At 44.0% G+C, this 24496-nt stretch overlaps 1 protein-coding gene across 2 annotated transcripts in view; it reads left to right on the top strand.

Moving 5' to 3' along the window:
- The window catches only part of Foxo1 (forkhead box O1), a 77886-nt gene extending 57158 nt beyond the window's left edge, over window positions 1–20728 (top strand). Inside the window, exons 2-3 of one of the 2 annotated variants that reach the window (XM_021158151.3) lie at window positions 15630–16981; window positions 17722–20728. In XM_021158151.3, the coding sequence (XP_021013810.1) occupies window positions 15630–16967 (1338 nt within the window). In that variant the 3' untranslated portion in view covers window positions 16968–16981; window positions 17722–20728. Of the gene's footprint in view, window positions 1–15629; window positions 16982–17600 lie in introns of both variants that reach the window. The other variant, XM_021158150.2, reaches the window with a different exon arrangement.
- The last annotated feature ends 3768 nt before the right edge of the window (window positions 20729–24496 follow it).

Genomic DNA, 24496 nt, shown 5'->3' with positions numbered 1-24496 from the left:
AGTTGTAAAGATGTGTTCCAGTTTTATAAATAAATAAATAAATAAATAAATAAATAAAATCTGATCTTTGATTCTTTAAGATGTTTTGGTTTGGCAATTATGAAGGAGTGTAGCCATTTTTTTTCTTTCCGCTTGATGGACAGGAGAAAGGATTATGGGATTCCTGCTTGTCTCACTTGAGATACTTGGCAGTCTGCAGGCGCGGTCAAAGAAGCGAGGCTTGCCAGTAAACGTAGACAGGTCTGCTTCACAGCCGCCTCTGGCCTCGGTGAGCAGAGTTGAGGGGATTTTGTTTGGCCTGCTGGAGGGGTGCCCTATCATTTGGACAGGTTGGATAGTGAGTTCCTCTGTTTTTCCACATCTAGCTACTATAGATTAAATCTCCTATATAGGATAAATCTCCTGTCCTATTTGGTTGGCCCTTTTGTTAATTGTTCGATGCTTATTATCCCCAGATCTCACTGATAACGTACTCTGAGTCCAATCGTGTGAGAATCATCTCTGTCTAGAAAAAGTTACTTTTTTGGTTCTCATTGAGATGGGTTGCCCCATGGTAAGCCACAGGAGTCAACCTGAAGTCTTAAAGAGGTTGGAACCCATTTCATTCACCCAAATTCAGTTTTAGAGATGAGGAAAGAATACTCCAACTGCTGAAGACAGCACTTCAGTGGGATAGATTTGTACTAAGTGTCTCTGTGAGGCAAGATTTTTGTTCCATTTGCCTTTCCAGAGCATTTGCTAGAAATTGCAAAGGAATGGAGGAAGGGCTCCCGTCTCAGTGGGCAGGGGTAAGAGCCAGGGCAGAGATGCTGCTGCAGGAGGGAAAGTGGCTTTCTGCGGCCTTGGAAGGAGACTGCCTTCAGCCATGCTTATGATCCTTACGGCTAATAAGTGGGGCTAGGCATAAGCCCTGTTTCCCATTCTGGAGCCCTCCCCGACCCCCAAACAATACTTTTTAATTGACTCGTCAATCCAGGGTAATCTAACTTTGAGTAGAGATAAATGACATTTGGGGTTTGCTTGTTCATTTATTCTTCCCTCCCCCTCTTCCATATTTGTGTTTGAAAGGAAAAGATAAAACTCTCCTAGTTAGTTTGGATAATTAGGACTTTTGCTTGTCATTTTTGTGTCCTCTGTGAATAAGCAAAGCTGCCACTGCCTTTTAATGCCTGCCTTTAACTGTGGTCTCCACTGTTTGGAGCCCTTCTAGGCCCAGGTCGGGCAGGTACACACACTTTCTGAAAAGCAGGTGGTAGGAGAAGAGTGTGGAATAATAAGCCCTTCTGACAGGATCCATCAGCTTACCGTTGGTGCTGTGGGTGGAGTTATTCTTAGAGTCCCAGTTTGAAGATGGTTGTGCAAAAACCCATCTGTACTGTTGGTTGCCAACATTTCTGGTACAAATATTGTCATTTGCTCTTGAGGCAATCTGCTATTTCAGTCCAAGATTCAGTTTTATAATATGCTGAGCAAAATAGCAGAGGAGAAAAATACCTGAAGCGGTAGTGTAATCTTCAGCTTAAAACACAGCCGCGTTTCCAGCCCAGGATTGTTCATTGTCTCTCCTTAACTTAGCTGGAAGCATAATCTACATCCATCTTTTTCATGCTTGCCTGAGGCCTGACTCGCTTGTCCTGACTGCAAGTCAGTTAGTTCTGTACCCACTGAGCGGAATGATAGCGAGCGCTTGTATGGGTACAGGATGTTAACATGGTACTTCTTTTAAGATTGTGCTCTAAGAGTATAGCACTCCAAGCTTCTTTGGCTGAAAACATGAATGCACTCAGAAACTAGTGGGCACGTGAGTCAACTTTACTTTACACAGAATGAAATAGGAAGCAGGCCACTTCATAAAGAGAATCAGTCTAGCTCACAGTTTGGGAGGCTGAAAGTCCACAGAGAGTATCACAAGGTGACGGGCACTCCCTGTCTACTTCCCCATCACGTTGCATAAATATGTCTTCTTTAAGCCACCAGGAATCAGTCATTGGTTTTCTGCGCCTGTGATCTAGTCTAGCCTTTCTCAGATGCCCTACTCTAAGCACCATAGTCAGTGGTTCCCCCTCTTAACATACAGTGTTGGGGGCTAAGCAGGAGTGTGAGGGACAGGACAGGATTGAACTGTGTCTGTAGCACTTGGTTACAAAAATTGTCAAATGTGACACTGCACCACTGTTCTCTACTGGTGCCCTTCACTGCCCCAGGCCTTCAGTTACAGCTGTCATGGAGGTACCAGACACCCTGGCCGAGCTTTGCATAAGGCCTTGTAGAGTAGGTGTGGGGTTTCTAGAAGCTGTGGGCCAGCCTGACAGTGTGGCTTGTGTGATGCACACACAGTGAGGGCCAGCCTGACAGTGTGGCTTGTGAGATGCACACACAGTGAGGGCCAGCCTGACAGTGTGGCTTGTGCACACACAAGGCAGTGTCACACTAACTACCCTTCAGTTGAAAGATGCTTGACCTGTCTTCATTCATGTAAAAAATTGCTGGCCTTGAGTCTCTAAGTAGATTTCTACGACTTTATGGATTGTGATCTAGAGTTTTAGCCTGGGGCAGCCTGCATTTTTCCACGACCTTCAAGTCTTGGCCACAGCCCTAAAGTCAGGAGAGAGGTAAATGCATCCATATATGGAAGATTCGTCCTGGGATAGATGGGGAGGGAGTTCACGGTCAACTTAAAGACACATTGAAGGATTTAGGTAGTTAAATCAATAGTCTCTCTTAGTTGGTCTCAAATATGGAACTAGTTAAAATTACACAATAAACCAGGCAGCTCTGAAAAACCATTTTTTATGTCTTTAGTGACAGACTAGACATGATAGTTTGATACTTGAATATATTCAGCTGTTGAAGGTGGGAAGCTGTGGTTAGGCCACTTTCCTGACCCTGGGGGACCCGGTAACTAGTTGTCTGCAGAAGTTCCAATCTCATGAAAGGTAATTCCAATTTTCATTTCTTCAAATATGAATCCCTCCCTTAACCTCAAATTGGCTGGGTTTTCAGTAATATAATTTTGGGTGTTAATAATAGTGCTTGATTTAAAGAGCAAAACCAAACCAACAACAACAACAAAACAATTTACATTTTGCAAAAAAACATTGTCTAAGTGTGAACTAATGTGATTCGCTGGGCTCAGACTGGCTCCGGACAGCTTTCTTCCACACAGGCAGGCAAGGTCTTAATTTTTGCTGGTCGGCGTAAGGAACTGTAATCTTCTCAAACTCTATTGTGAAGTTAGCTCAGTGTGTTAAGAGGAAATACTGCATATTAAAAGGGAAAGCGGGGGAAGAAAATTCCAGGAAATTGAAAGGTGAGGTTGACATTCCACATTCATTAATGTTGCTTCTAGTGTTCTTTCTGAAAAACAGCAATGACTTCAGAATTAACTGGCTTCCATCTGTAGCCTCATGATTGTATTTCAAGGATATCCTTTCTTAAACATCTAGTAAATTGCCTTTTACAGTTTGATACTGACTAGTAAACAGTATTGCTAACTTCATGTTTCTCAGAGTTGGTGGCCATGTGCTCACTCCTTAGGAATATTCTAGAGTTTCACTTTCTTCCTGTTGAAGCACAGTCATGTGGAATAGCATGGTTGAGGTGAAAAGAATCTTGGAGGTGAGCTAGACTAAACATTAGAAAATCTGAGGGATTTTTAGTACAAACTCCAGGCCTTACTCCACACCAACTGAATCCTAGTATCGGACTGTTTCTAAAGCTTTCTGACCATCGCCCAGACTGGTAGCCACTCACCTTGAAGGTGAGGAAAGGGAAATTTGCTTTGCTTTGTTGGGTAATTGGGTTGGCAGTAGCAGGAGGAGACACTCTGTTGTGAGGGGGCATGGGGTAAGAGTCAGTCTCAGCACGGCCTAGGTGAGGCCCCGGGTCAGGTGGCATTTATGTTTGGGTACTGACCATGTAGGTGAGTGGGAGCAGTTTGAAGATGGGAGGTGGAGCTCCCAGCCTAGAGGTCTGTAGATGTTAGGCTTTTGCAAAAGTGAGTTTTGTAGTTTAGAGTCTTGGGGAATGTGCTTGAAGCGTACATAGTGCTGCTCCACGGGCTTTTGTCTGTGTCAGCTTCACCAAGTATAGGAGCAGCTAGAAGTCCCGCCTTTAGACATCCCAAAAGGCTTGTAGGCTTATATAATTAGTACCTACATTTTACTCCAAGTTCTGACAAATACCACTGGTCTTCCTCTAAATCACCTCTCTTCCTCTGTAGAGGCAGCCACTAAGTCCAGAGCAGAGGTCCTCCGCTGCTTTCTGAAGCCTGGGCCATGGCTGAGCTGACAGATGTGGGCCCTGAAGTCCTGTGTAAAACTGCCCAGCCTCTTTTAACTCACAAAGATGTTATTTAATACAAATCTCACCCAGTGATTCAATTTTTTTTAAAAAAAAGCATTATATTTTTGAAATTTGTCCAGGTCCCATCTTCACCACTAAAAGCAGGAAATCAAACCCAATACAACTTGAAAACCTTTCCAAATTGCTGTAGAGAGGGAGAGCTTTAAAAATGGGAGAGATGCAAGAAGTAGGTGGGGAGGTTTTGTTGCATTTTTAGTATAGAGCATTGGCATTTGTGGGAAAATTATTAGTTGAATAGTCCAGCATTACTTAATGATATTAATTGCAGCACATAAGAAAAATTGTTTCTGCTTACAGTGAGTGCAGTTGCTTCACTGTAATCCCAACAGGTGACAGTTAAACTCTGTAGCGTCAAACAGGAAGCAGATGGGGGCTGATTTAAGTTCTGCTGATGATGAAAGGACGCTGACCAAGAAGCAGCTGGTCTCCCAGTTTGACCACAAATCCATACTATTGTATAAGGGAAGCCCCTGCCTTTCCAGCCAGCCATCTACTACTGCCTTTTCCTCCTCCTGTTACTTCCCATTCCTTCATCTCAGTTAATGTCAGCTCTTAAAGAGGCAGAGGAGGCTTGCTCTGTTGTTGTTGTTGTTGTTGTTGAAGACACTGATGTTATCTTGGTTTCTCCTGTTTGGGGAAGGACGGCTGTCTCTGGGAGTTCCTTCACAGTCAGTAGTCTGACATGAGCCATCACAGTGTAAGAATTGGGTTTGTGTGCCAGATGTAAGAACAAAGAATAAAATGTTTGAAAGCAGGAGCCTTCGTGGAGGGAGGTTTTTTAAATTTGTTTTCAACAAATAGTCCCCACTCCAGCATCTTACCATTTTAAATGTGAGGATGGGTGAGGGAGAGCAGAGCTTTTTGTCTTATAAGTCATGAGACAAAAGATAAAGGCTAACTGCTGAACAGTTTGGAGTGCTAAGGGTGTCCCTGTGCCTGGAGCCTGTCCTCTTCATCACACAGACCACACCACCATTCTTAAGCCAAAGATGCTTTTTAAGTTGGAGACAGCAGTCTGTTCTTTTTAATTACTGGCCGTGTGTGTGTGTGTGTGTGTGTGTGTGTGTGTGTTGCCCATTTCTTAGTAAGCAGACTGTGTATCTAAAGCATTAATTCTTCCTCAAATTCTTCCAGATAGCAGCTTGTTTAGGATAAAATTTTAGACAGGACATTCTGTCGATTGTTTTAATCAGTGAAAGCTTCATTGTTCTTACCTCTGAATTTATATCAACGAGTATAACTTTGTAAATAATTTGGTGACGCATATTTCTGACTATACCCGTGAGCAGCATAGATAGACCCACAGCTATAACTCTGACAAAGTTTACTTTCGTCTTTTAAACTTCCTAAAAACCCTAAAGTTGATCTAAGCCTTTCTTTCCGCTGTGCTTGCTTTTATACCCAATTCAAGGTCTTTGTTGGAGGGAAATCGGTCCTAATGTGCTAGTTGGTTTAGATTTTTATTTTGTTTTTGTTTTTTAATTCTTGTAGCCAAATAGATAATGTAGTTAATTACGTTTTAATGCTTTGTGTTTATACAACCATTTTAGATTAGGGGAAAAAATGGTATGGCCTGTAAAATAGACAAAGATTTTCATTAGGAAACAGCAGAATCACTTTAGCTGCAAATGAGATTCCTCTTAATATCCTCTGCGGTGTGTGTTTAAAAGAGCTATTTGCCAAGAGCAACAAAAAAAGTTTGTATTGCAAATAACCAATTAGATGACATTTGAGCTGGAGAGATTGCTCAGTGGTTGGGAGCACTCCTTCTCTGACAGGACCTGGGTTCAGTTCCCAGCACACATGGCATCCCATCAGCTACCGCCTTCTTCAGGCCTCTGTGGGAACCAGGCACAGACACACATATACATAAACAATTTTCATAGACCTGTTGGGAAGGATGAGTAGTGGCTGGGAAGGAGTTGTGATTGACTGCTGTGGACTTAGCAGTACTTGGTCTCTGCCTCCCTAAGGGTTAAGGGCTCTGGAGGACACCTGCCAGGTGGGTGGAAATGGGATCAATCCCAGGAGACCAGGCTTCCTTTTGAAACAGTTGTAAGCTTGTAACAGGTCACTTTTAAAATGCTAACAGTGGCAAGCTAGGGAAGACCAAGATTTTAGCTCTATCTTCCATGGGGACCTTTCTAACTGGGGTTACCACTGTATAAAGTTGGCCTTGTTGGAATTTTTTGGCATTTAGGTCAGAGCCTGTAGAATATCAAGCAGTTCGTTCTCCAGGATAACAGAGGTTATAGAAGGACAGTGAGTGAGTGAGTGAGTGAGTGAGTACCTGGTAGTTGGACTAGAGGGAAAGGTTCATCTGTTAGAGCCGTTTATTCAACCTCGCCTGGATTAAGAGCCTTGACTTTGGGAGTACTTCATTTCTTCCCTCTGTGAGTGTGGTGTATACCTATCAAGGCGAGTTTGTGGCAGTGAAGAGGACAACCTTGGCTATTGCCCCTTGTTTGAGACAGGATCTCCTTTCGTGTTCTGCTACACTTGATCAGGCAAGCAGGTCTGCAAGCCTGGGGGATTCCATCTTCTTGTAAGAGCGTTAGGGTTGCCTGTGCAAACTGTGTCTGGGTGTGTGGGTTCTGGGAATTCAAACTCGTGTCCTCGTGGTGTACATTAGGCACTTACCACGGAGTCATCTCCCCAACCCAACATTTCATTTCTGGGAGTGGATAAGCACATCACTGGAGTCCATTTCACATGCGAATAGGAAGTTTCCTCTGATAAAAGGCTTTCCTGTGCCACACAGTTAAATTTTATGGCAAAGGGGAAACACCACTTATTACAGTTTACTACCTTCTAAGAAGTAAAAACTTGGCAGAATTAATATCATTTAGCACATTTTTTGAGAAATTCCACCCTGAGCACTTTTCCTCAAATACTAAATGAGATTAGTCTGAATTGTTTGTTGACTAAGGAACTGGCAAGCCATAGGCATCTTTATTTTCTCTCAGGGCTTTCATCCTCCTTTTTAAGGTTGTGGCATCTCCATTTTCCATCTTTGGTTTTTTTGGGGGGGAGGGGCAAGGCAGGGTTTCTCTGTGTAGTCCTGGCTGTCCTGGAACTCACTCTGTAGACGACCAGGCTGGCCTCAAACTCGGAAATTCCCCTGCCTCTGCCTTCTAAGTGCTGGGATTAAAGGCGTGCACCACCACTGCCAGGCTCCTTCTTTGTATGTTCATGAACGCTCCATTCCTTTATGCTCTCAGGGGCGCTTAAGCTGTAATTTTTAAAGTTAAATGGTCAGGGAATTAGAATATATGACCACAGCTTGAGTCCCAGAACCCTGCCTAGGGGCCACAAGGGAGTGAAGAAAGGACATATACGGGGACATACACACACAAACACAAGCATTGACTATGGGATCTAGCCAATGGGACGCCATGTGTGCTGGGAGCTGAACCCAGGTCCTGTCAGCAACGAGTGCTCCCAACCACTGAGCAATCTCTCCAGCCTCAAATGTCACTTAATTGGTTATTCACAATACAGACTTTACTATTACCAGACAGCCGGAAACTTCAGTGTATGGATTAGGTATAGCACCGGGGGAAGGGTTAATTAGTGTGAGTAGGAGGTCTCTGTCAGGCTGTAACTGCCCCTGCGTACACACACACACACACACATTCCCTAGATTACAAAGCCAAAGTTGCTAGTCTTTGCACACACTGCTAAGTATCGGTTCATAAAGATTCATTCTTAGACTTCCTAGAAAAGCTTTGCCATTTCTCTCTTGCCTGGCCCGAATGGGGAATGGCTTTGCCAATTTCTCATGGGCCAATTGGTCTTGGAGTCCTTGACAGGCAGTGCCTGTCTCATTATACATTTGCTCAGGATTTCACTAACTCAGGGCCTCTTCCTCAGCTCCTTCCTCTCCCTTTCCCATTCCTTATGAATCTTCACACTTAGTTGAGGTCAGGTTCACATAACATAACAGCCACTGCATATGAACAAAACAAAAGGAATGCCCTATAGGTTAAAGGGAGTAAGGCCCCAAAGCTCTCCAAGTATTGTTTTTTGTAGTATTAGCAAGAGAAATGGTCTGGTAGTGAGCCTTTTGTGTTTTTGGGAAATGCCAAAACAATTGGAGTGTATATTTGCTGCCATTATTGAGTCCAAGCAGAAGATGGACCCAAATCAGTTCCCAGCTCTGGCTTTGCTTGAAGAAGTTCTTGTCACACACACACATTGCTAATCCATGTGATGTATTAAATCATACTTAATTTGCGGGGCTATAGCCCACTCTGAATAATTGATTGAAGCCCGTTGGAACTTCAGGTTAGAATAGTACCCCTCAAAACAAAGGGAATCGTTAAGTAGGGGATATTAAAGAGTTGTAACCAAGCTGCTGTTAAAAAGCTGTGGTCTGCAAGTATAAGTCCAGTAAGCTTTTTCCACGACCAGTTTTACCTGCATGGATATGATTATCAGCCATCTGAGAAGTGTAACTGCTGAGTTATCCCCCAATCCCATGTGTCTTTAGACCTGAAATCAGGTTCTTCTCTGGACCCTAGCGGCTATTCCACACCTTCTGGGAAGACAGAAGCAAATGTGTTCTTCCTCATCAGCACGGGAGGGGGATCAAGGCATCTTCTGGCACATCTTTCCAATTGCACATTAGGTCTCACTCTCCTGTTCTGTAGCAGTGAGGCTATCTTCTGTACAGTTTTTTTTAATGTAATAAGGCCTTGTTTAGAGAAATCTTCTAGAGAAAGGCTTTGCCATTCCTCTGGAGCCTGACCCATATGGGTAATAACTTTGCCAGTTTCCAGTGGGCTAATTGGTCTAGGAGTCCTCAACAGGTCATGCCCAGATCAAAATCCACATCCACCCAGGACTTCCTCAGGCAGGGTTTCCTCCACTCCAAGCAGATCTGTGCCATGTGGAATTTAAGAATCCATGAGTTGCATCCACAACTGTAGTCCCCCTAGAGTAATACTAACGGTCAGTGTTGGTGAACAAGCATCATTTTCATAGTTGCCACTTATATGTGCTGCTGCACTTGTCAACTATCATGTCTTCCCTCTCCTGAAGCAGTCTTGTGGACATTCTGAAATAGGCTGCCAAAGACAAAGATATCAGAAATATACTACACACTCCCAGAATTAAATCTGTAATCTATGTGAGGAGGAAAAACCACAAGGATTGCAGTTCAGCTGTGAGAACGTGGAAACAAACCTGAGGAAGCCGTTAAACAGGAAGTTTGTGATGAATGACTTAATCGAGTTGGAACCATTCATGATGGCTTAAAAATTCCTGTTTATATATTCCTTACTTCCTATAACAAAGTAGCCAGTTTTATTTCCTTATGTTTGTGTCAAAGTGATACCCAGGCCCTTCCATGCATACATGCTACCCCACTCTACCCTGTGTAGTCCTCTGATAGTCACTGATAGGTGTTAAGAGCCAATACTCATTCTAGGACCTCATGGAGGATCCTCTAGGATCTCATGGAGGCTTCCCATGCTACCCAGGAGTCCCCTCGCCTCTCCTTTCTGCTGCTATTACATGACAACTGTATCTCCCCCATCCTGTGTACTATGGAAGATCGCTTTAGAGGAATTTTCTTTATTCTGGAATGATTTGAATAAGATGAAGCACTTGGGAGCAAAATGGGAATCCACAGCAGTTTGGTAACTACAGTTCCATGTCAGATGGCTAGAAAGACGGTCATGTCTTAGAGTGTAGACCAGATGAATTGGTGTGTGTTAGAGCTTTGAGATCGCCAGAGAATTGTCAGGACTTTAGTGTAGACAGGTTATGGTTTAGAGGGTGTTCAGGTGAGAATAGAGCTCTGAAATGAAACCATCTTTATGGAAAAAAGCAAGTCTTCTCTTACAACATGCTTTTGAGTCAAATTTTATGTACACTATTAACAATTTATGTCTCTAAATGCACACAGACTGTCGAGTAAATGTCTCATGATTTCCTTCTCACAAGCACACTGGAACACTAGTCAGTAGTAACTCAAATCGGAACTCTGAGTAGTGGAGTGGCCTTTGCTACTCTGAATCTTGAGTGTGTTTTCACATGGCAGTGTAAAAAGGAAGCACGAGGTGGTATCGATACTTGCTGGGTGTCTGTAACAGCTGCACACAGTTAGAAAGCTCAAAAATGAGGGGAAATACTTTGGGAAAAATCTAGTTTCTCTAGCATTTTTTAAAGAATTTCCAAAATGTCTACAACTGGGCGCTTTTTAGTCATATGTTCCAGTCTCTGAACATGAGATTCTTTGTGTTCGTTGTCGACACCACCTATGCAGTCAGGTGGCACTTCTCAGCAGATGGGGGTCTCTAGGGACCATTTCATTTTCCTTGTGAGTTCTCATAGCCTCTTTACATAGGCTTTCCATGGGAAAAATGCATACCTGAAACTCAGCGTAGCTTCTGTCATAAAGCACCCACTGGGAAGCAAGTCCTATTGTGTAAATTGATTCGCCATTAGGGCAAACTCTGGGCTTTATAAAGCAGTAAGTGGAGTTACTTCTTCTCCCCCAGTGTATACTCATGTTACTCTAGTGTGCTGTTTGCTTCTTGATACAAGTGAATACTAAGAGGTGGTTTTGTCAGCTTGCAGCAGTGTTGTAGGGAATCACAAAGTATTGCCTGAGTTCTAGCTAATGGGAGGGGGCTTCTTTCTGCTCCAGTTTCCCCCCTTCTAAAGTGTGACCAGTGACATCTGTCTACGTGTAGACTCCCCCGTAGGGTGAGAAGCACACTAGAAAGGAAGAGCTGTAAGGTACAAAGGCCAGGATTTCATGAGCAAGGTGCAGTCAGCATACATTGCTGCCTGGTGGTCATTACTGCATGGAAAGAAAGACCGAGGGTGCACTTAGAGTTGAAAAGTAGAAAGAAATAGGAAATGTAAAAAGACCCAGGCCAGGCCAGCAGGTAGTGGCCTTCACACGGGTGAGAAGCTCAAGCGCTAAAGCATGGTTCGGGTCAGACCCCAGGGTTCTGAGAGCCAGGACCCTGGCAATCAGGGTGAAGAGAGATGCCTTGGAAGCACCAGATCCAGCAGGTGACAGGAACTGAAACCAGTGAGCAGGGGGCAGGGCAGGGTTTTCAACAGACTTTGAGGGTGGTGAGAGGCAGGCAGGAGTCTGTGTTTGACTAACTTATGACTCGTTCCTCACCTCTGATTTTTGTTGGAGATTCAGCATTCCTAGAAGTCTACCATGATGGATGAGTAGTTTCCAATGTTTTGTTTTGTTCTTAAATCTCATGCCCTTTTTTGATAGGGCTTCAAGTTGTTTATGCAGTTCAGATATATTGTGTATGTTCTATAGCACATTGTTAGACATAGTTTTTTTGTGTGAGATTTAAAACTTCAAGGTAAATGCATATTTATAGATTCTGCACTTCAGTGATTGCCTGATAATTGCTTTTGACTGGGAGGATAAAAACATCTTGGTTGGAAGGACAAAGAACAAAATAACCCTGTCCTGTGTCTCTATGTGCCTGACATTTCCCACCCTAGACAGTACAGTAGATCTCAGTCAAAACCGACCCAGTGGAGAGACCCAGCTATGGTCATTAAAGCAGCTCTGCTTTGGCCGGCCAGTTCTAGAAAACTGACTGTAGTGTGTAAATTTAGGCAGTGTGCGTGTTGAGAGACCATCAGACCCTTCCTTGACACGAGTTGCTATTTCCCATAAATAACATGAATGCTTTCATGGTTATCTTATATGTATATATTATATACATGTACAAAACATTATTATTCTAAAGATGCTGGTGTCCTAGTAGTGTTATTAACTAACGTCATTCCTATTGATGGAGACAGGCATTTTTACACGTGCTGCCTTGTTGAGTATGTTGGACTGTCATTGACGTAGAAGCTGAGGAAGTTGACAGCTCCTAGAAGGCTCTGTGGGGGTCATCTGTTGGTTTGTCAAATGACTCCTTACTATTCCCTTCCTTTCACAGAACCTCTGGAGGGTAGCCTGGGTCCTTGTTCCTTCCTACTTCCTTTTCTGCTATCTGTACCATGAGCTGTCCTAATGTGGAACATGAATGGTGGATGCCTAAGAAATGCCTAAAACCTCACATCTTCCCTGTAATGTTTTGGGGTGTCAGTCAACAAAGTATTGAGCTCATCTGTGTAGAACACCTTTTAGAGGCTTTGAGGTTAGAAACTTAAGTTTAATCTTGTGTTTAGGGAACTTGGAGTCTGGTCTACAGGGGCATAGAGTAGAACGCTCAGGAGCAGAGCAGGTTGAACATCAGAGTACACCAGGTTTGTGTCTACCTTTCTGGCAGAACTGGTTTGTGTCAGGCTTCCTTAGAATGTGCTTGCAGTGTTCAGCCATCCAGAAGCATCAGGAATGTGTCTGCGGCTCCCCTGGGCCCAGAAAGCCAGCAGGGAGGGCAGTGTGGTTGGTACATAGAGATGGTTGCCTTAGCTCTTCTCTAGTGGTATTGTACAGACACAGGCTTTGAATAAGTGTGTAGCACTGGTTGTCTGTTTCCTCACAGAATGCTTGTTGGGAGAGAATGCTGAGAGTATAAAATCCCAGAGCTCCATCAGTTGCAGGCAGCTCCCAGCAGAGAATTGTGGACATAGCACCTCAAGCCTGCTCCTCTTTAGTGTCCCACTGGCTGCATGAAAAACAGGAATTTATGTAACAAGCTCTGCACAGCAAACGTTTTCCTGTTGTGGGGGTGGGTGGGTAATTGTTGGCAAAGTTAGTATACAGCTCTGTTACACAGGGTGACCTGAAATGTCCTCAGAAAAATATGTAGTGCGATATTTTGATAAGTAAAGGATTGCTATGTCCAAAAAAAAAAAAAAAAAAACCCAACCAACAATAAGCAGAAGAAGTCCAAGCATTTAGTGGATACTAACCCTGAAGTTAGTGAACTATTTTTAAACTTTTTAGGAGTCTCGTTATTATGTCTTCTTTGGTCCTGCTGAAAATGCCCCCCCCCCTCCACCCCTGGTGTCTGGCAGAACTGCCCCAGGCTTATAGAGCTGTACCCCTCCCCCTGCCTGTTAGTAGCAGGCAGTCAGGAAGCTGATCTCTGGAAAGATCTCCTCCCCTATACTCTCTTTATTATTAACTAAATGTGACAGCACTGGAGGCAAGCTTCCTCTCTTCTAGAGGTTTATCAGAGCTTATCTGTGTGTCTATTGTGTTTAAAGAACAAAATTGTCATGGAAGATATGGTGCAAATGCCCAGACTCCCAGCATGTAGGTGGCTTTGGAGAATGCAGTTACAGGGCTGGCTGCTTTCCAGACCTTGCCCAGGCAGGCTGCTGCTTTTTAAGGAGGAATTGGGAATTTTGATCACTGGTTTTAGTGGACACAGTAGCCAAAGCTGTAGCTCTGGTGGGGGTAGGATGACAGGGAGGTGGGGACAAGGAATGTTTTTGAGAATACATGGAATTGAGGTACAACGTGAAAGAAATGTATTCCTTAGCCTTTTGGGAGATGTTTGGAGTTCATGACCTCATAACACACCTAGAGCTGAGATAGATCGTAAGTGGAAGAACAGAATGAAGCCTCAGGAGAGACTACCACTGCCACATACCCACATACCTGCCTGGCATCCAACCAGAAAGCTCCTGTTGGGCCATGTCTGATCCGCCCTCACTCTGCACCCTGGCAGCAGGACTTAACACATAGCTGTTGTGTTGCAATCCTTGGGTGGAATGTAGTGCAGAATGCATTTTGAAATAAGGGTTTCTAAGCTCTCTCAGGTCTCTGTCTGACTTTTGTCTCTTTTTAGTAAGTGAGATTACCATTACACTCACTTTGTTTTCCATCTCTTGTTGAGAAAAGGCACTAATGTGCTCAGGGTCACAGAGAAGTCTGGCCCTGTATATTGTTCTGATCTGGTAGAATGGTTGGCACTTTAAGCACCTTCAGTCCCCGTCAACAACATGAGGATGTGGGCATTGTGGCTGCCTCCTTGGGTGACCACAAATCTAGTTAGAGCCTTTTTGTGGTCCAAGAGGGGTCACGGAGTATTTGGGCAACTAAGCCTTGTACTAGGTTGGCAGAGAAGGCCAAAAATTTGAGAAGCCAGGTGCATAGCTCTGCTCTGAGAATTGTGAGATACCCAGAATTCTGTCCCTGGACTGGGCATTAGGCCCCTTCAGAGCTACCAGGTGAGTATGTAGCAACTGTGCTGGGGCAGGAAGCCTAAGTGTTCTTCACATTCCCAGATTTGTGCCACAGGATCCCCCAAATGTCAGAAGTCACGCTGGGGGTTCCTTGCCTTCCTCTTGTATTCTTCTGTGTGTTTGCAGTTTGCACACATTTGCGGTGGCTTTGTTGTAGTATCCTATCTGCATGTCCACTGAGTAGGAACAGAAGGGTCTGACCTCACTTAGGGGAGCTTGCTTTAGCCCGGCCTCCCCTCTAGTTCCCACTCTGGACGGCATACTCTCTACAGTGTCCTAAAGTCAGTGCTTTGCTTAGAGCAGAGGCGTTCTCACATTTGAATATTGCATTTTGTGGCAAGTTAACTTTGTCAAGAAAATAGCTTTTCTTTATATTTATTTTTATTTGCCTGATACAAAGACTCTGGTGTAAACGAGTTTAAGTCTTAATTTTAGGGGGAATCTATCTATCTATCTATCTATCTATCTATCTATCTGTCTATCTATTTTGGGGGTGAGTTAGATAGTTCAAACTAGCCTCAGACTCACTCATCAAAATCCTCCTGCCTTTTCAGCTGAGATCATAAGTTGATACTGTGTATTGCTTTGGGTTTTTGTTCCTGAGTAGGAATAGATCCTGCTTCATCTCCCTTTGTGTTACCCTATGGGCCCAATGACAGAGAATGTCACTTTGTAGAAATGGTGTTTATTTCACCTGAAAAAAATGTTGAGAAGAGCTTTGTTTTTGAGTCAGGGTCAAAAACTGTATAAAAGAAATATATGAAAATCAATATATGTGTGTATGCATGTATAAAAGAATATAAACGATTGAGCTTATTTAACTAGAGAAATAATTCCTTTTTTTTAGATGCTGTTTTTCCTACATCAATTTGAGATCTCTTATATTGAGTTTATTACTACTGTTGAGAGCCAGTGAGGTAGCTTTTTTTGCTGCACAAGTTTTATTCTCAGAACCCAAGTAAAGGTGGAAGGTGAAAACAGACTCCAAAAGCTGTCTTATGACCTCCACACAAATTAAGAGCTGTTAGGCTGTTCAGAATGGACACTGTATATCTCTGATCCCTGTTGAGCAGTAAGCTTTCCAAGGGGGAAGTGCTGCACTTCTAACATACTGTTTTGCTTTGCAGAATTCAATTCGCCACAATCTGTCCCTACACAGCAAGTTTATTCGAGTGCAGAATGAAGGAACTGGAAAAAGTTCTTGGTGGATGCTCAATCCAGAGGGAGGCAAGAGTGGAAAATCACCCCGGAGAAGAGCTGCGTCCATGGACAACAACAGTAAATTTGCTAAGAGCCGAGGACGGGCTGCTAAGAAAAAAGCATCTCTCCAGTCCGGGCAGGAGGGTCCTGGAGACAGCCCTGGGTCTCAGTTTTCTAAGTGGCCCGCGAGTCCTGGGTCCCACAGCAATGATGACTTTGATAACTGGAGTACATTTCGTCCTCGAACCAGCTCAAATGCTAGTACCATCAGTGGGAGACTTTCTCCCATCATGACAGAACAGGATGACCTGGGAGATGGGGACGTGCATTCCCTGGTATATCCACCCTCTGCTGCCAAGATGGCGTCTACGCTGCCCAGTCTGTCTGAAATCAGCAATCCAGAAAACATGGAGAACCTTCTGGATAATCTCAATCTTCTCTCGTCCCCAACATCTTTAACTGTGTCAACCCAGTCCTCACCTGGCAGCATGATGCAGCAGACACCGTGCTATTCGTTTGCACCGCCAAACACCAGTCTAAATTCACCCAGTCCAAACTACTCAAAGTACACATACGGCCAATCCAGCATGAGCCCTTTGCCCCAGATGCCTATGCAGCCACTTCAGGACAGCAAATCAAGTTATGGAGGATTGAACCAGTATAACTGTGCCCCAGGACTCTTGAAAGAGCTGTTGACTTCTGACTCTCCTCCCCACAATGACATTATGTCACCGGTTGATCCCGGAGTGGCCCAACCCAACAGTCGGGTCCTGGGCCAAAATGTAATGATGGGCCCTAATTCAGTCATGCCAGCGTATGGCAGCCAGGCATCTCATAACAAAATGATGAACCCCAGCTCCCACACCCACCCTGGACATGCGCAGCAAACGGCTTCAGTCAACGGCCGTGCCCTGCCCCATGTGGTGAACACCATGCCTCACACATCTGCCATGAACCGCTTGACCCCCGTGAAGACACCTTTACAAGTGCCTCTGTCCCACCCCATGCAGATGAGTGCCCTGGGCAGCTACTCCTCAGTGAGCAGCTGCAATGGCTATGGTAGGATGGGTGTCCTCCACCAGGAGAAGCTCCCAAGTGACTTGGATGGCATGTTTATTGAGCGCTTGGACTGTGACATGGAGTCCATCATTCGGAATGACCTCATGGATGGAGATACCTTGGATTTTAACTTTGATAATGTGTTGCCCAACCAAAGCTTCCCACACAGTGTCAAGACTACAACACACAGCTGGGTGTCAGGCTAAGAGTTAGTGAGCAGGTAAGTTTATTCACTCCAGTATCAAAAGGCCTTTTGAAAAAGGGACACAGTACCATGTGTCTTCCTTCCATGGTTAGACATTAAAAAAAAAAATTAAAAAAAAAAAAACTTAATTAAAGACAGGGTCTTATGTGACTCATCCCTACCAGGCCTGGCTTACTTGGTGCTGGGATCTAACCCAGGGCAGCACTCGGACAGAGCTATGCCCGGGGTTGTATTAGGCTTTATTCATATGTCATCTGGTTGCAGGGGCTTACCTGTTATTGTCCACCCCTTCCTCCCTCCGTCCCTCTCCCCTCCCTCCCTCCCTCCATTTATCAGTTTGCCTTTTGGGGTTAAAATAGAGTGCAGATTGCTTTAGCAGCTTTTAAGACTTTCTTTTCACTGTAGGATGGCTTGTGCTTTCTGCCAGCTCTTAAATAAATGGACACATTGGAATCAAATCAGATGCCAAAGGTCTTTTCTTTCCCTCCCATTTTTTTTCAATAAAATAAAAAATGTACCCATTGAATACTTTCGTAGCTGTCTGAGAAGGCTGGAGCTTCCCCTACCCCCAACTTGATTAAGTACAATTGAGTTGAAAATGACTATTTTTATTGTGTGTGTTTTCCCCCTTTAGGCTACATTTAAAAGTCCTTCAGATTGTCTGACGGCAGGAACTGAGGAGCAGTCCAAAGATGCCCTTCACCCCTCCGTATAGTTTTCTTGATTTAAAAAAAAGTCCCTTTTCCTTTCCTCAGACTTGGCAGCAGCAGCAGCAGCAGCAGCGGCAGCACTTTCCTGTGCAGGATGTTTGCCCAGCGTCTGCAGGTTTTGTGCTCCTGTAGATAAGGACTGTGCCATTGGGAATCATTACAATGAAGTGCCAAACTCACTACACCACGTAATTGCAGAAAAGACTTTCAGATCCTGGAGTGCTTTCAAGTTTTGTATATATGCAGTAGATACAGAATTGTATTTGTGTGTGTGTTTTTTAATACCTACTTGGTCCAAGGAAAGTTTATACTCTTTTGTAATACTGTGATGGTCTCAAGTCTTGATAAACTTTGCTTTGTACTACCTGTGTTCTGCTAAAGTGATGAATCATGAACTAAGATCTCTGTTCTGCACCTCCGCTGAATGACTGAACCTGTTCATTTGCCACAGAATCCATGAGAACCAAGTAGCCAGTGATCAATGTGCTGAATTAATGGACTTGTCAGACTTTGGGGCAGAATAAGATTAAGTGCCAGCTTTGTACAGCTCTTTTTCTATTGTTTTTGTTGTTGTTTATTTTGTTATTTGCAAATTTGTACAAACAACTTAAAATGGTTCTAATTTCCATATAAATGACTTTTGATGTTATTGTTAGGACTCAACATCTTTTGGAATAGATACAGAAGTGTAATGTTTTCTTAAAACTAGAGTCTACTTTGTTACATTGTCTGCTTATAAATTTGTGAAATCAGAGGTATTTGGGGGCTGCATTCATAATTTTCATTTTGTATTTCTAACTGGATTAGTACTAATTTTATATGTGCTCAACTGGTTTGTACACTTTGCGATGACACCTGGTAATGTCTCTGACTAACCTGAGATCATTGTAATTAGTACTTGTATACTCAACGTTCCTGGCCCTTTGGGCAGCAAAGTTATGTATAGTTACAGACACTCTGTTTTGTATGTAGATTTATGTGTGTGTTTTAAAGAAATTTCACCTGCTTCTATTACCCTGTGAGTTGTGTGCAGCGCATAGCACCAAGTCTTCAGATAGATGCCCCGTGCCACGTGCTTACAGCCTTCTAGGGAAGCCTGCCAGATGATGCCCCGTGTCACGCTGTCATAGTTCCCATGGGAACTCTGTCGCTCAGGAAAGGGGAACTTTATCTAAGGTGACGTTCTTTGTCTGACCGGGGTTCACCTCCTACTCTGAGCTGTTGGCTTTTGTCACGATGGAGGTGGCTTTGTGGCTGTGTCCTGAAGAATCATGTCACTTCTCGGTCCCCACCTCTGTTCTCTTTGGCTCTGAACAGTGTAAATCTAAGGAGGAAGTTTACAAATAGGACTTCAGTGATTTATGGAGTGCTTTGTGCACCTAAGTACAGACAGTGGCAGGACTAATTAAAAATGAAGACCGTAAACTTGGAAACAGGCCAGCTATAAATGGACGTTTATTTTTAAATCCTAGGCTTAAGAATTTGAGAAGTTTTTTCAGCCTTGAGCAGCCTAATGTGTCTCAAACATTTACGTTTTTATACTTTCTATTTACCTGAAATCCTGCCAGACCAGGATAATTGGTTTTACCTCTCTTTCCATCCACCAGCGTTTCCGAGTCATATTGAATACCGAGTCTCCCACAGTTTGAGGAATAGATAGACCCCAGCACCCATCTTGGCCCTTTTGAGAAGGCCTGGTTTCCATGAGAAGACCAAATTGCACTCGTTGTTTGTAGTGTTACTTAGCTCTCCCTTCGTTTGTTAGTGTGTGTTAACAAGAATAAAATGTCCCTGCTTTCACCCACCGTTGGCCAGCTTTGTCATAGGCTTCCCACCGTGACTTTCACTATTTTAAACACGTATTGAGCCACTGCTCGTCTGACCACCTTTGTTTGGGCACTCCAAAACAGGTCTTGTTTTAGAAATGAACTCCTCCAAGTAGAGCCTCCTTCAAACGGAGTAGAATTTCCTGGTGTCAAAGAACCCAGGTCTGTCTCCCTTTCCCCCTCCCTCTGCCATTTTCTTACCATTGCAGAAAGAGAGAGCCTCTGTGTGTAATCATTCAATAGAGGCAGCTACAGCCCTGGCAGTGGTCTGCTTGCTGAGTGACTAGGAGGTGTCTCTCCCTTCAGGAGCTGTAAATTTCAACAGCAACCCCTATTTTCCTTGGTGTTAAGATCCTAGTGTGAATCGTGGGCAGTTGTCTGGGGCACAGTGAAGTCCAGGGAAGGCTTCGTATCTGTTTTGAAAACAAGCATCAAACGTGTGAGCTCTGAGAGTCCTTTTCTGGGAGAATGTTCACTTTCTGGTATATTATTGTACATGATTGCTCTGTGAAAAGACTTCACCTATGCAGCCTTGTTTGATTTATTTCCTTTGGTTTGTACTGTTGTTAAGAGCATATTGTATTATAGAGCTATTTGGATATTTTAAATATAAAGATGTATTGTTTCCATAATATAGATGTATGGAGTATATTTAGGTGATAGATGTACAACTTGGAAAGTTCTGCTTGGACAAACTGAGTCTTAAGTTAATTAGCAAATAATATATCCTGATGAGCAGTAAAACCCTGGAACCTAACAGTAAGGAGAAAGTCACTTAAAATGGAAACAGTTCCCCACCCAGAGGTGTTCAATTTGAACTTGTTCAACTGCTTAATATATGGTCTCCCCCCCACACCCCCCAAAAAAACCCTTGTAGTTCTTAGTCTCAGCTCTCAAAGTTACTGATTTTAAGTGAAAAGGTTTGTCTGTGGTTTCAGCTGGGGAGTGATTGTTCAGTATAGTGTGCATTGTGCTTTATGCAAACCAAACAGCCTGGCCCTGTGGCCAGGGACAGCCAGCCAGCCTTGTAAGTCCCATCAGGATAGCGTCCCACCCTCCCACCCTTCACCACCACAGCGGACTTGAGTAACAGTGCAGATGCCTTGTTCCTGTTCCAGTGCTATCTGAGAAGTGCCTGATGAGGATGATAAACTTACAGACACAAGAACAATCCTTACTATGCGTTGTATAAAGCCATAAATGTACATAAATCATCTTTAAGTGGCTTGGTGTGTTTCTTTCCTAGTGTTCAAAGGTTCCTGAGCGAGCATGTTTTTATTTAGCCATCAAGCACTTGAGTTAGACCGTCAACCCCAGTGTTAATGGCGTATGACCAAACCATGGCCCCTAATGTGAAGAAGTGCAATTTAAAATTAGCAAACCATCTAGAGAGCAGTGGTTCTCAGTGTGTGAGGAATAACTCCTTGAGGGGTTATCAAATGACCCGTTCACAGAGATTGCATATCACATATCCTGACAATCATAGCATTACGATTCATAACAGCAAAATTGCAGTTATGAATTAACAACAAAAACTGTTTTGTTAAATGGTTAAAACTGACAAACTACTTTTAAGGGTCTCAGCATTAGGAAAGTTGAGAACCACTGGCCTAGAGTCTGGCATGGTATCATATGCCTTTACTCCTAACACTTGGTAGTCAGAGATCAGTGGTTCTCTCTGAGTTAGAGGCCAGCCTGATCTATATGGCGTGTTTCAGGATAGCCAGGACTTCATAGAGAGACCTTAAATAGTCTAGACTTTTTTATTCTTGGAATATCTGGAACCCCATTTAGGCCAATAATGATAAGCATGAAACCTTGCTTAATACCAGACTGAAGGTAAACTAGGGCGAGACAAAAGCGGGATCATGGTTAGTGTGAACACAAGGTGATGTGGCCGACAGGGTGGCTTTCCCAGGCCAAATAATCCCAAGTATACATTTTGTTCAGAGAGGATCTCTGGCTGCAGTGCAGAGGGGTGTCAGTGTATTTGCTCTTGCCAAAAGCTGCCGGAGAAACGAGGATTCTGTTATAGTTCTGACTGCTTTAAAAGAAGGATCTGCTCCTCTCCCTCTACCAGACAAGCAGACGAGTTAATGTAACAGAGAAATGGGGAATTCTAGGGATTTATTGTTTAGATAGCAAAAGGTCAGTCAGCTTGGGGTGTGCCCCCCCCCCGCAGTCTCTTCTAACAGAACCTTTTCTTGAAAATGTGGTATCCAAAAGCCCAGTATATATAAAACCCCAAATCAAAAGACAAACTAAACCCTGAGGCTCGTGCACACAGTTGTGAAACGTTTGATGGAGTCCAAATGTGGAACTCCTTGATTGGTTTATACTAATGGAGCTCAGAAACCTGCCGGCTCCACTCCCTGAGCAGTCCTTTCTTGATGAAAGACTGAAGACTTAAGATTTTCAACAGCGTTTGGGTTCTGCTATGGACTAGCGATGACCATAGAGTCTTGTCTATACATGTGTGCCTAAGGGTCACTTGAGGACCAGCTTATCCTACAGTCTTTGTCTTGGCTGCTGTTTCTCCCTAGCTGAAACGACCTGTCAGTGGTGGGAGTAGTTCCTCTGACAGTGGTTGTATGGTTGGGTTCCATAGGAGGAGGGCTGACCCCAAGAGCTGTACTAAGAACAAGTCTCGGAAGCACATACGCCAGACACACTAACCCTTAACATCATTTAATAGTGCCCAGGACAGGCTTCTGGGCCTATAACTGGGATGCATCGACATTGTAGGAGGGTTGCGTGCACTCCGTCATCATGTAAGGGTAATGACAACCTCTGGCCAGTGGTTTCTGCTCTCCCCCTGAATAATGAAAAATTAGAAACAACCACCTAAAAAAAAGAAAAGGGCTTTGATGATAATGTGCAAACACAGGCTTAAGGTGCTTTCAAGTCCACTGACTTGGAAATGGCTGAAGGAGGAAAGAGGGAGAAGGTAATCGGGAAACGGGGCATTACAGGGAGCCACCAAAATAAAAGCTGTAGGCCCAAGGATCCCTTGAGCCCACAGTACTGTGCATCTAGAAGTTCAGGGAGGTGGCTCTTACTGTGTGACCGTGTTGCACTTGGGCCTCCTGACCGCTGAGCTCACAGGTGTGTGCCCCCACATCTGGTGAACTTTCATTCAGAGAGTGTCTATGTTGGTGCCTGAGGAAGTTCACACTGAGAAGACATTCAAATCGCCCCCCAAATATTCCTCATAAACTCATGCCAGAGACAGTGTCAAGCCATTAACAAGTTCACATGTCTCAGCAATAATGTACTGGATGCTGCCAACTGAAGGAGTAGATTCATGGCCTCCAGGAAGAAAGAGAGAGCAACTTTGCAAAAGGCTTCTTACCTCCTGGTATTTGAGAGACATGTAACATAGCACAGGCTAGCTTCGAAGCCATGTTTCTCCTACTTCAGCATCCTGAGTGGTGGGGTTATAGGAGTGCCCTGCTACACCATCACTCACACTTTACATATTCCACCAGCTCCTGTCTTTAGTCGGCAGCTTTCTGAATCCTCAAAAGTGTATAAAGTTACTTCTGAAATTTCGTCGCTGAAATAAAGTGACAAGACTTTGGCTCAACAGTTTGAGGACATTGCCTCTCATCCTGGCAAGGCGAGTCTGGTGGGTAAGAATGGCTGATGGTGCTGGCGTTCCTCTCCTTCCCTTGCTCCTGAGATGGCTCTGTCCAGGGCAGTCCTCTTCCTGCTACTCTAACGGGTCTCAGGGACACAGCCAGAGAGGTTTGCCTCACTGTGCTTAGTTGATTGGAACTTCCCCCTGGCCCAGTTCTTGCCAGGCAAGAAGAGCTCTATACTAAATTATATTCAAGCCTGTCTGAAGAGCTTGGAAATGCAGTCACATTGATGGAGACTTACCATCACTGTGTAAATACATCTATGCCATACTGGGCTCTAAGAATTGCTGGAGTTTCAGGATTCTTGTTAATTTACTGAAATTTCTGCCCAAATGAGTAGATCTTAGATGAACCATTACAGTACATATTTTACTGAACCTTTTTTTTTTCTTTTTTTTTTTTTGAGACAGGGTTTCTTTGTGTAGCCCTGGCTGTCCTGGAACTCACTTTGTAGACCAGGCTGGCCTTGAACTCAGAAATCTGCCTGCCTCTGCCTCCCAGGTTCTGGGATTAAAGGTGTGCGCCACCACCACCCAGCTTACTGAACCATTTCAAACCTGTTTTCTAACTGATGAATTGAGACAGGAGCCTATTTGCACTTCAGTCCTTGATGTCAGATATGCCATGGGAACCTGCTACTCCGGAAACAGTTGGAGCCTCTGCATTTAAAAAAAAAAAGTGGTACATAGGTTACCTGCCAGTGAGGTAAGGTCTTCCAGAGACTTCCTGTGTCAGGAAGAAAAGACTGCATAGTTGTTCTCTTAGCTTAGGTCATGGTAGACTTTGGGGGATATGTTTCTTTAGGGGGCCCCTGGGATGCTCTGCAGCCCCCCACATTATAAGTGGGGAAGTTGACTGGTATGTTGGTTCATGTCTAGTATTTTCTACGTTCTCATTTGCTGCCTCTATCTTGAGCGAGGGATTGTGTAAACAGTTTAGCAAACCCATCCACCAGGAGAGTTGTAACAGTCTTGGGGCCTCTAGTGAGTACCTGTTAGGAATTTTTACCTATTACATCCCAATTATGAAGTAGGGCCATTTGTTTCCCCAAAGGCTCCTTCGTCACCATGGGCCAGTACTGTGTGTGTTTCCTTCCACCATGTGGGTCCTAGGGATCAAACTCTGGCTGTCAAGCTTGGTGACAAGTACCTTAACACTCTGGGTCTTCTTAGCATTCACAAGTCTGTATTTTTTATAAGACACCACATAGCTGCTGTCTTACAGCAGCTCAAGTAGACTGAGACATCATGCCTAGGCTCTCCCAATCATGACAAGGCTCTCCCAATCATGCCTAGGCTCTCCCAATCATGACAAGGCTCTCCCAATCATGACAAGGCTCTCCCAATCATGCCT

This window comes from Mus caroli, unplaced genomic scaffold (genome assembly GCF_978045245.1).
Source record: "Mus caroli unplaced genomic scaffold, Mus_caroli_1 scaffold_3, whole genome shotgun sequence".
NCBI classification, from domain to species: domain Eukaryota; kingdom Metazoa; phylum Chordata; class Mammalia; order Rodentia; family Muridae; genus Mus; species Mus caroli.
Note: the sequence above shows the minus strand (reverse complement) of the source record. Positions and strands in the feature narration are given on the sequence as shown.